Consider the following 12,712-nt stretch of genomic DNA (forward strand, 5'->3'; position numbering starts at 1 on the left):
AATACACAATAACATTTTCAAAATATTTAAATAAATGTTTGAACCTATTCACATTTCACACCATTCTACACTTCTCATTTCTTAGTACAATAATTATAGTACATTGGTATTGAATATTGACCACGGCCCAAGATAATCAAGACTATATCCATTGATTTTTAGATCGCCTGAAAAGTTTTCTTCTTGTATTTAAGCAAGATATATTATAGTCAGTTATTTAAATCCAATTATTTATTTTATAACAAAAAAATGTACTAACTTTTACTACAAATCATATCTTAATTAAAGACAATTGATTTTAGTTTTAAAAATGATTCTGAATTGAAATATGACATGAATTATTTTTCATAAAAAGTACATAGGATATTACTGTTTATTAAAAAGTTCCTGAACCTAATTTTAATTTAGATTTGAATCAAAATTAATTTACTATACAATGAATAGCAAGAATTACATTTTCAAATTATAGATTTATATTAGTTACAAAATGTAAAAAAAAATATGAATTATAAATGAAATAAAATTATTACAATTAAAAATCTACTAAATGTATGATAAAATTTGTGATTAATGATCAGATATTATTATACATACAGAAAAACATAATACATATATATTATAACTAATAATTTAAACTGTTATTAAAATCTCCACCTTGAAATAAAAAAAAATTTCCTGGACACAAAAAATAAAATTATATCACAAAATGTTTCTCATGTAAAGAAACAATTAATGAATACTATACAATTATTTTAGAGATTATTTAAATGTTCACTCAAATAAACTCTAGTTGTTCCAGAAAAGGGAACTTTAACTATCTTGGTCTTAGCATTAGGCATCATAGTTTCTAACATTTTCTCTAAATCAGGAACTGAAAGTATATCAACATTATTTGACCCGGTATTTTCTTTTTCAGGAGTAGTCTGGTCGTATGGTTGCGGACGGTGCCTTCTTTTTCTGAGTATAGGTATATTGTCGGTTGTTTTGTTGATATGGGATAATTCTAAATCATAACCAATAGCATGCTGGTTCTCAAGATGTTGAGTTATAAATATGTCAGTAACACGGAGTAACTCATGAGTTAGTCCCCAAATCAAGTGAGTTAAAGTCTTGGAGAGTTTCTTGAGACATTCTATCAGGTGACGGTTAGTAGTTGCGGACTAAAAAAAAAAAAATTAAATTAATATTATTAAATGAATGTTATAAAATAATATAATACATAAGAAGTACATACTTGGCTCATGTAAGCAGGAATAATCAGTAAAGCTTTAATACCATCACATTTTTCCAATTCTTCTTCGACACAATAACTGAATTCTATGTTTACCAATTCCAGAACATTGAGCTTTTCAAGACCTCTAATGACAGTAAAAACATCCTGTGCAGATTGATCCCATTCATTACAGCAATTTTCTAATCTCAATGTTTTCAAATTGACAAATCTTTTTAGTGGCACAGCAAAATCCTTTGTTAAGCTTTCGCAATCACCAATTTCAAAAAACTCAATATTATCAGTAATAGTATTCAATCTCTTATAGATCTCTTTTGGAAATACTTTGAAAGAGGTTAATGACTAAATAATAATCATAAAAATAATAAGAGTAAATATAATACCTTTCTTTCCTTAAATATTTTAATTATGTATATAATTAATTATTAGTACTTACCAATCTCTTCAGATGTATTAAATTTTCAAATGATGACAATGCCGTCAATTTTATTCCAGTTAAGCCCTTTAATCTCAAATCTGTGAGATTGGTCATTTGTCCCAAATAATTTAAGTTGAGGTACATTAAATCGTTGGGATTTTTCTTCTTTTTCATCATATTTGGATTTCTAAAAATAAAATAAATTATTGAAACTATTGAAAAAAATGGATTATATTCCCTTTATTACTTTATTGAAGTAGCGTTAAGTACTTCAATTTGAGGTAATGAGGAAATAATATCTTCAACAACAACGACAGGACATCTATACAATTCAATGAATTTTAACTTTTGTGCTCTCTTCATTGCCCTTGCAAATCGCAACCAAAAACTTTCGATGTCTTCAGCTTTAGATGGCATCAACATACATCTAGTGTCTAATGTATCAGTTAATTGTTGATCAATTGAATCTACAAATCTTTCCCAGTCATAGACCATAGAATTTTTTAAACAAACATTCTGCCACTAAAAATATTTAATAAATAAGCAAAAATACATTATACAATATTTTAAGGTTATACTTACTAAGGTTTTATTCATTGCAATTATATTCCAGGCGGTACATACTCTAGAAGCTGATAAAAGCTCATCCATTTTCAAATATTTAAAAACATGTCTCAACGCTATAGCCATGTAATTGAATGATTGCATGGATGTGGAAGGTGTTACAATTTTTCTTAAAGATCCATTCATTTCAGAATTCCTGTAAAATTTGATTAAAAAAAAAAATAAATAATTAAGTTTATAATTATTTTATTGTATTTAAAAGCATTATAAATATTTATTTATGTTCTCGACCGTGCACATATAAAGACTACTAACTTGAACATGCAAACTAAATTAGGCCTCAGAACATGTATGAAACAATTAGTAAATAACAAATAGGAGTTGAAAGGAATATAGGAATGCTGACTTTCTGCTCAAATCTGAAAACAAACACAATCAAATGATTAAAGTAGTAAAAGAACAAATATTTAACATACACTCATACAAATGAGTCCAATGACCAACGCTACTGGTCCATTATTATATACCTCCAAAAGATAGGGAAGATAAAATATTTATTTATTTACTTATCCAGATTTTTAGGTTATTGAATAACACAGGTCATCAAACTGGGTCCTTGTGTTTGTTTCATTTCATAAACATACTGTTCATAAAAACTACCATCAACCATTTAGTTTTGCATAAATTTCATAATGAGTTTCTTCAGTTTTAAAAATAGGTGTTCTATCAATAAAACAAATTAGGTGTGTCTGACACTTGATGCGCCTGTCGTATATAAATTGGTTCAACACATAGTTGTTCTGATTCAGTAGAACCAACAACCACAGTATGAAAATGCTGTACATGTCTATTTCTTTGTCGTACATTAGATCCACTGTTCTAAATAAAAAAAAAGGAAAAAGTTTTATTCTTTTAAAAAAATAAAGAAAACTATAAATAATCACTTACTATACATTTACAACCAACAATTTTTAAATTAGCATTTAAATTGATACATGCTTGATGATAATAGACCAGACATTGAGCACACATTAAAGTGGCAGGTTCATCGTTATTCGGGCACCGTATCCCACAAGGTGTCTATATAATGACTTCACAATCTATTTTTATCCATTCACGTATATGGTCTGATTGAGGAAGGATTATGAAGGAAGCATAAGGATAACAACCCCTTAATTTTATGTTACATTTGTGAAGCCAAATAATAAATTAATAAGCAAAAACTGTTTAAGCATTAACAATAATAAATAAAGCCAATATGTTACCGTATTTTAATTATTGTGTTGGTTATATCAATTTTCTCAAGTTTTGGAGAAGAAACTTTTGGTGATACACTAGATTGAGTAGCTTGGCAGTCTTCAGATATGTATTCAGGTGTAGATGAAGATGTACTCATTGATTCTGAAATACCTAGGTGATAATGTAAAATGTCAGTTCTGTATTTGAATTTCACAATAAAACAAATAATTATTTCTCAGATTAATAGGCAAATAAATACACAAGGAGTTCCACCAAATATAAAATTATATTGTATGCAATTTTGAAAAATGTTAATTGTATGTGAAATAAATATTTCACAGATAGATTGCCTAATGTATGAATTTTAGAATTGCAGTATTATTTGAGATAAAGTGAGTATACCAATTAACAACTGCAAGAGTCAATACCAATTATTTGAATTAGGTTTATTTAATAATTTATAATTATATATTAAGTGCTAAACATTTTTTTTCTATGGTATATATTTAATTAAAATTGAATCCCTATTCATAACTCATAAATAATAAAATAGTATATAACATATATTTACTTTTACCTTTTTTAGATTTCAATCTAGCGGAGCTCTTAGTATTTTTAAAAACAATTTTCCTTTTACTTGAAGACTTGTTGTTTTCATCATCTGACAATTCGTTATCAAATGGTGGCCGCTGTACGGATGTCTTAGATTTTTTAGGTCTAACAGCAACACCAACAAAAGAGTCTTTCTAAAACCATAAAATGTATGAAGGGAAATTGAAAATTACTCAAGTAATATTTATTATATTTAAGTTGATATAATAATAAATGAAAATTAAGTATGACAAACTTAAATCCTCTGCACTGACAAAACTTTTTAAAATTTAGTTTAAAGATTTTAAAACATAATAAAATTAAAATAAATCTTGACATTAGGTTATAAGGGTTTTAATTTTTAACAAAATGGTTTTGAGTTATTACTTGTTGTCTAAAAAAAAATATTATGAAATAACCAGACATTGTTAATGTGACATTAAAATGTGTGTGAGATTAAAAATAAATCAAACTATTCTTCTCTTTTATTTAAACATTATCAACTAATTAAACCAATTTAAGATTAAACATTCATTTTCCTCGGTTCAAAATACTTAAAGTTTACGATATTTAAGGGTTTTCGGAATTAAAGAAAAAGCAAGGAGGAAATAAAAAATAAATAATAGAAAGTAAAGCTGACAAATTTAAATGTGTTTTTTAAATTGTTATTAGACTATGGAATAACTTGCTACAATAGACAAAAATAAATAAAAATTGTTTTCATTACTTTAGATAATTTAGAATTTGCATCTCTGATAAGTTCTTTAGATCGATCATTGATGCCAATTGGTTTTTTTATAAATGTAAAACTTTCTATGGTTAGATCTTCATCAGATAATATGTCCAATTGTTCTTGAATTTCTCGTAATGATCTAAGTTTTTGGTTAGTCGGAGAATAATAGTATACATCACCATTACAAATAGTAGATTGACCTGATGTTCTGTATACTAATTCTCGTTTCCAACCTGAAAATTATTTAACTCAAATAATACACAAAAATAAATCATTAATATAATTTACTTACCATGCTTAAATGGAAGTTTATAAATAGCATCACTGATATCAACATTAATTTTTTTACCCGTACTACTACTTGTTCTAGTGTTAGAAGAGGTAAAGTTGAATGTTGGAGTAGTAAGTTCTGAAAATGTTAAAAATAAATAACTATTTGATAAAATTTTCTTTTTCAAAACCAATTATTATTCATTTAAAGTAAACCCAGTAAATATTATGAAACTCATACTGAACCTAAAATATAATAGATACTATTAAATATAGGGTATCAAATTAAACAAATATCATCTTAATATTCAATATTTATTTACATTAGTTGGTACTTTATTGTTCAAAAATACTATGGTTATGTAGTGCATACCTACAGATTTTTATTTTGTTGAACTCAACACCTAGTGAAATGTGTGCTGTAACAAATTTATATTCTTGAAAACTTCCTCAAGCTACACATTATTCTTATGTTTTTAAATACTAATGTTTAGCAATCATGACATAAAATTTAAAAAAAGATAATTGTATTTTTTTTTTTTATGTGGTATCAAGACCATTGATTCACCCCCTAAAGATAATTTATATGGCACTATATTAGTATACAATAATAAAATTATGACAAAAGCTTATGATTTGATACCGTATAAAACTGCATTAAAATCTGTGAAAAACCAAGAGCTAAAATCATAATTTAATTGCAGTTAAAAATACAACATAAAATGTATAAAATCAATTTAATCACACGTCAAAATGACAATATAATTATTTATTATTTTAATGAAATGAGAAAAAGATAATTAATAGAGAATACATCATACTTTAAACTAAAGCTCCGTGCTCTATTTATGCAATATTTTAATTAACGTCTTTATTATTATTTTCATTTTATCTTTTATATTATGTTCGATTAATTTTGTTACTGTTTATATTATTATGTTATTATTTGTATTGCTTATCACTATTATATTATGTTATATGACTAACTATATATATTATATTATTATTGTTAAAGGCATGATTAACTATCTTAATTACCTAATTTTTATATTATATTCAGTAGCTGATATAGTAATATTAGTTATTATATAATTATTAATTGAACAATAAATTATGTTTTATTTTAGTTACTTAAACTTCCTACTCTCAACACAAGCTTTGCTTATAGAGAGTAGGTGTCAACAAAAAAATTATGTAAATGCTTTGTATATATATATATGTATAGTTGAATTAATAATAAATAAATAAATAAATAATAGAGCATCATTATATTTTAGGTAATATATAAAAACTAATAGGTATGTATATATATTATAATTTATTTGATATTTTTATTTTTAGTTTATAAGTTTAACAAAATATCAGCACAATATTTGTTTTTTCTCTCAGACCCATTAGCATCATAGATCAAATGCATTCTCATAAAATTTTTTTTGTTCTTTTTGTTGTGATTTTTGAATGATCTTAGAATAAAATCACATAATACAAAAATGATAAGAAGATAACCTTTATAACCTGCCATTGGTATCGTGGTGAGTGTGGTTCTTCTCTTTAGTAGTTTGTGAACCGCTTGTTTAGTTGTTACTTAAATTTATCCGATACTATTAATACCTTCAATTGACACATGTTTAAATAGACTTTTGTACATATAATCATTTTATAAATATTTCTTGATTATATATTGACATGCAATGTTATAAGTATCCATAAAGTGAGCATTGCACTCACTCAATAATATTGACGTAATATTTTTTTTTTTTTGCAAACGCATACCGATTTGTAAGGAGCACACAACATTCACATGCATACTGTGTAATATAAGCTGACATAATTAGCGAAATATGTCAGACTACTTGAATAATTCAGTATATTATAATGTATAAAAATTACAAATTAATTTTTATTGGTTAACAATTTAAAATTAGGAGGATGAAGTGGCTGAGCGCACTAAGGCGTTGGATGTGAGCGTATGTGGTTCGATCCCCAGCCACAGGCGGCACTTCTCTTCGGGCAGTCACTGTGTCTGGAGAGAGAGGCCGCCATCCTCCATTCGAGCATGGCAGATATCTATGGGAGCCCACTTGAAAATTCTGTCAAACTAAAATACACGGGTTAAAAAAACCTACAGTACACTCCCCCACAGTTAAAAACCACCTAATGGCAATTTGCGCTCATTCAACACCAATGGTAAGTTAATAGTTCATTAATTATAACGGAATTGATATTTTAGTCAACTAAATAAAGTTTAATTAAAACTTCTAAGAGAATATTTGTTTAATACACAAAAATTAAATGTCCAAGTGTTATACAATGGTACATGATATAAGTTATAAAAACATAAACAGGTTTTGAGATAGTCTTTATAACTTACTAATTTTGTTAACAATGCATGGATCTTCTACTTCCATAGTTTCACTTGTTTCTTTACTTTGTTCCATCTTTAGCGCTGAACGTGTTCATAAACAAAAAAATTGATAAAATTTAAAATTGGTACATATTTAATTTTAAGTTAAATACAAAAGCTGTATAAACATATCATAGGCAATAAACTTACATTTTTTCTTATTTTCAATATTTATCAATACGTCATCATAATCAATATCAAATCCAATAAAATGTTGTTCTGGTTTATTGGTTTCCTAAAAATAAAGAAATTAAAATTATGACTTATTATTTTTAATTTATCACATTATACAATCTTGCTATAATATTATATGATTAATACTACAAAAAATGTTGTATGTTATTTATAATATAAGCTAATCTAGGCTAAATTTTGTAATGAAGTGGTATTTATATAAAGAATAATACAGAAATCAAGCACATTCTATTAGGATAAGTATTAAGTGGGTAAGCACATTAGTTAGTAGGATTAGTAAACGTTAAATTAAGACAAATTATTTTTATTAATCTACACCAAAACAATACATACTATATTGTATTAACATTGCATATAAATCATAACTTTTACACTGAAATAAGTGCCTCACAAAAAATAAAATACAAATCAAACTTACCATTCAGTTACTCATTTTTCAAAACCATAATAATGAAAAAGGCAAATAACTTAAAAATGTTGCTAACTATAATGGAGAAGAAAAATTGTTTTATGCACAGTTGTCAGTACCATAGACATATATAATAGCTAGATAGTCGACTTCCTAGGGTCCAGCGTTTAAATAAGTGACGCGACAGTCTTTTTCGAATGTGTCATTGTAAACATTCAAAAACATAACCTCAAAATATAATATTACAAATTAATATATCTATATTATACTATAAATATTATTATAGGTTAGGATTTTAGATGTTAAGACTGCCGAGCCTGACTTTTTTTTCATAAGTTGGCTATCTAGTTATTATGTATGTCTATGGTCAGTAGTCAGTTAATGAGACAGGTGGTCAGTGATACCAACATAGAAATAAACATCCATGTATTCTTAAACAAATTTTGTTTTAATGCATTAAAACCAGGGGCGGATTTACCCATAGGAAACCAAGGAACGTGCCTAGGGCGCAATATTTTTTGGGGTACAATTTTTAGTTAATTTTTACTTTTTAGTTTTTCATAATTATATTTACCTAAATTTATATATACGTTTGTGCGGCGAAAACACATACAATAATGTGAATGGCGCATGTGCAAAACGTCAGCCAAGGCAGTCAAATATACTCCCTCGGGCCGCCGGGTACATTGTATTTTTTTAGCCGCTCTACTAGCTAGGTGGGGGACAGCTCGCACAGTGCTTCGCCGGTAAATTATTTGATATTAACTGGAATGACCCGTCTCACCCCGCACCCGACACCTCAATAAGTGGCACTGTCGCCCGTTTCCTGCATAGTGCATACTGCTCAGAAATCTGCTATTCGATAACGATTATAGAGACTAAAGTGCTCACCACCAAATCATAGATAATTTTGCTGCAGATAAATCGAGGCGCAAAATGATGTAATTATTGTACAAGTGTACAAATGTACCTATGCAAAATTGTATTAATATTTATTTGTTTAGTTGGTATGTATAAACTATAAATATAAAAATACCTAAATACAAATTGTATAGTTTTGTTTTATTTCATGGACGTATAGCCATATAGGTAGTATACATTCTATCTACTGCTACGTACGGACCCCTCTACTCCACCCCTACACATAGTCATACTACACAGTATCGGATGTACTATGGTAATACGTAAATAGTTAGATGATGTCACCGCTGTACATAAAACCTTGGGGGAGCAATACTATAAACGTTAGCAACAGCCTAGGCGTCTGCCAACGGCCAGATGACAAAACCGAACCGTTAAGATATCTGTGAGAACTCCTCGGAGCACAGTAGATTCTACGAATTAGATATTGGCACTGTGACAAGACGGCCGCGGGTATACTTGGTCATTTTACGACACCCCACACCGACCAGAGGCACATCTTGTAGAAGGCCCCCTGGACTGTGAGAACCAACGACGCAGTCCGCCAGGGATCTAGTAAGAGAGGGGATAGGATTATATAGGAGCCCTGGGAGCGGTCCAGTATTCAGACGTGATGTATAGCTTCCGTACGTACACACTCTTGTACCTCTTCATTCTTAATTATCACATTTTTGTATACGACTTAGATTATTTTCGTTGACGACGTATTACGGGACTTAGAGAATATTCGAGCTATAATATTATTCACTTATTTTCTAAGACACTGGTTTTCTTCGTTAATTCGAATAATCTAATAGTATTTTAAATTCAACTTGGCTTATATTTTACAATTTTAAATAAATAATACATCAACCCACAAATTGTTGATTATTTGACGCTTCTACCATCATCCCATCCTGTCACCATCTCCTGTAAGTCGGGTGCACGCAACACATTTGGCGCAGTCAGAAACGGACCCTACCAACAGGAAGTCCAAAGTCGAGGAAAACTTTCAACTTCAAAAATTTTCAAAAATTTTTTATTTTGAAATTTTGAAAAAAAAATTTTTTCGACTTCACGGATTTCCACGGAGACAATCCATCTAGGACCACAGTTGGAGGACTGATCACCTTTCCAACGACTCCGAGGGTTAGAACTTACGTTGCGACCGTCTAGTGCAGGAGAACAGCATACAGGGAGAATACAAGCGGCCGGTGCATTCAGCGTTGTGTGAGTGGTAATAATTCTATTAGTGCGTAAGGAAAAATTGTAAACTTGTCACGTCTTCTTTGGACTTAGTAGTCCATCGGAAAATATTATATTTAAGAAATTAACAGGAAATTTTCGTTTAAGAATAATATTTAAATTTTATAGGAATACAGGAGTGTAATAGAAAATACTAACAATAGATTTTTTCTGAGGGGGAATTATATATATCTCTGTGGGTATATATAAAAAGTAATAGGTTTTTTCACCAAGGCAGATATTAAGACCTTTTAGTTTTTTTTTTATAAGACCTAGGTATAAGCTTATACCTTTTTTTTTCATGGCAGATATTAAGTCCTTTTATGTTGAATAAATATTGAGAATTAATTAGTTGAGATTCTTATAGGCAAAAGATAAGTCTTTTTTTGATATTGATAGGTATATGAAGATAATTTTTGAATAGTGAGCGCACAGATATAATGAAGATAGTTGATAAATGAATAGATTTTTGATGATATATAATGATGAATAGAATTTTATGATATAGAATATGATGATAGAATTTGATTAATGGGGATATATAAGTGATGATAAATAGAATTTGATTAATTGGGGTATACAAAAATATAGTGGAGATAATTTGGAATAGATTGAATATTATTTCGAGCAGAAAGAAAGAAAAAAAAATATTAGAATAAGGGCCCTTAGTATAAGAAAATATTAGAGTAAAGCTTGAATTAACGTAAATGCAATGCTTGCATCATATTAGAATATTATAAGAATTATTTGTATTTAATAATTATTTTTAGTCGCAAAAAGTAGTTAGTACGGAATAAATATAGACTATTAGAGTTACGAAGAATAAGCAGATTGAATAGATTATTTTATTTTGGTGTATATTAAATTGTCTTTACATTTGTTTTACGTACTATATTTTACACTATTTTAATACACATCAGACAGTATTATTTCATAGATTAATTATCCAGAAAATAAAATATTTTATATTGATTTCAATTAAATATGATATATGATAAGATAAATTAATATACATACATTAAGATATATTAAATATATACACATTTAGTTAGATTAATATACACGCATTAGGATATTAGAAATACACTACACAAAACATGAATTACCACATCCCAATATTAGCAAAGGTGATGTTGTGCAAATTAATGAATATAATTGAGTTAAGTTGAGATAACACAAGATCAACAAATTAGAAGTGAACAGTTATCAAATCATACATTTAACTAGATAAGTTAAAAGTTAATATGGAAAAAAATTAGGGTTGATAATATACGGGTATGAAAGGTTTTATACATTACACATATTATGATACCACACATTTAAAACTTTATAGCAACAAAGATAAATGGAATATTAAGAATAAATTTGTTTTTGTTTGAAATATATAATTTATTATAATAGTGATAAAATATACTGTAGATAAATTTTACATTTATTAAGTATAAGTTTATAAATTAATATAAAAAAGGTGGGTAAATGGATGTCGCTCTGCTGTACAGTAGGTTACAAGTGGGTCAATGTAATGGATGGTGTTAAATTTGAATTCAATGATATTATATCATTGTATTAGAAAAATGATTCTGAGCGAAAACGGTCAGTCAGCCTATGATATTACTAAGTACCTATATTTGATGAAATTATTTTGAATAAAGTAATTTATATATTATAACCACGGTATATTATAATATAATAATATACCGTGATTATAACCTATTTACGTGGAACCTTGTTTTAAATTTTTAATCCTTAGGTATAAAAGTTGAACATTTTATACATTTTTAACTAAAAATAATTATTAAATTTTAAATTTGATACATTTTGTCAAAATTCGAACTTTAAATGCTTATAAAAAAAAATTGTGCCTCCGTATTTTCAATATTTTTCAACTGCTATTGTAATAATATATCAGGAGCCTTGCATTACATTTTCATGTATTTTTACCCAACAAATAAATTTTATTGATATTTATAGAAAAAAAAAACTAAAAAAATTGAAAACTGACAATGTCCATAAACAGCTCAAAAAGAGTCAAATTATTTTCAAAATGTTATCAAGTATAGAAAATGAACATATGAACATTAAGTGAAATTGTCATGTATCTACAGTTATTCGTTGTTAAATTACAACGAAATAACAAAATCCGCTACGTGAGAAATGGAGTGAATATCCAATCTTGTAAAAAAGGTGGGTAAGTGGATGTCGCTCTGCTGTACAGTAGGTTAGAAGTGGGTCACTGTATAATGGACAGTATTAAATTTGAATTCAATGATATAATATCACTGTATAAGAAAAAACGATTGTGAGCGGAGACGGTATATCAGTCTATGTATTAGACATATAATATAATATACTTATCTATGGTATTAAAAAAAAATTGACCTATAATAGGTACCTATAATAAATTCCAAATTAATCATATCATAATATCTATTAGGTACTTATAAGTTATAACGCGTTATACATCAACAAAAAACCGTGGTAAAATCATAGATATATAATAGTATACTTTAGAA

At 27.6% G+C, this 12,712-nt stretch overlaps 2 protein-coding genes across 2 annotated transcripts; both read right to left on the bottom strand.

The window, feature by feature from the left end:
- Positions 1-641: 641 nt before the first annotated feature.
- Positions 642-1,830, bottom strand: LOC115033598. Its single transcript, XM_029486440.1, has 3 exons — positions 1,668-1,830; positions 1,235-1,573; positions 642-1,160 (listed from the first exon to the last, which is right to left on the bottom strand). The coding sequence occupies exons 1-3, from the start codon at positions 1,824-1,826 to the stop codon at positions 753-755; spliced, it is 906 nt and encodes a 301-aa protein (XP_029342300.1). The 5' UTR covers positions 1,827-1,830; the 3' UTR covers positions 642-752.
- Positions 1,831-1,892: 62 nt separating this feature from the next.
- On the bottom strand, positions 1,893-7,486 carry LOC100571019. The gene is made up of 9 exons (XM_029486195.1): positions 7,418-7,486; positions 5,069-5,185; positions 4,771-5,009; positions 4,024-4,198; positions 3,479-3,623; positions 2,881-3,092; positions 2,620-2,632; positions 2,232-2,409; positions 1,893-2,171 (listed from the first exon to the last, which is right to left on the bottom strand). The coding sequence occupies exons 1-9, from the start codon at positions 7,482-7,484 to the stop codon at positions 1,893-1,895; spliced, it is 1,425 nt and encodes a 474-aa protein (XP_029342055.1). The 5' UTR covers positions 7,485-7,486.
- Between the last annotated feature and the right edge of the window lie 5,226 nt (positions 7,487-12,712).

Source organism: Acyrthosiphon pisum, chromosome A1 (genome assembly GCF_005508785.2).
Source record: "Acyrthosiphon pisum isolate AL4f chromosome A1, pea_aphid_22Mar2018_4r6ur, whole genome shotgun sequence".
NCBI classification, from domain to species: Eukaryota; Metazoa; Arthropoda; class Insecta; order Hemiptera; family Aphididae; genus Acyrthosiphon; species Acyrthosiphon pisum.

Coding starts and splice junctions, on each gene's coding strand:
- LOC115033598 (XM_029486440.1), bottom strand. CDS start 1,826: ATGATGAAAAAGAAGAAAAATCCCAACGATTTAATGTACCTCAACTTA. Junction 1,574..1,667: donor TAATACATCTGAAGAGATTG/GTAAGTACTAAT, acceptor ATTATTATTTAG/TCATTAACCTCTTTCAAAGT. Junction 1,161..1,234: donor TTCCTGCTTACATGAGCCAA/GTATGTACTTCT, acceptor TTTTTTTTTTAG/TCCGCAACTACTAACCGTCA.
- LOC100571019 (XM_029486195.1), bottom strand. CDS start 7,484: ATGGAACAAAGTAAAGAAACAAGTGAAACTATGGAAGTAGAAGATCCA. Junction 4,199..4,770: donor CAAATTCTAAATTATCTAAA/GTAATGAAAACA, acceptor TTATGGTTTTAG/AAAGACTCTTTTGTTGGTGT. Junction 2,172..2,231: donor TTGCAATGAATAAAACCTTA/GTAAGTATAACC, acceptor AAATATTTTTAG/TGGCAGAATGTTTGTTTAAA.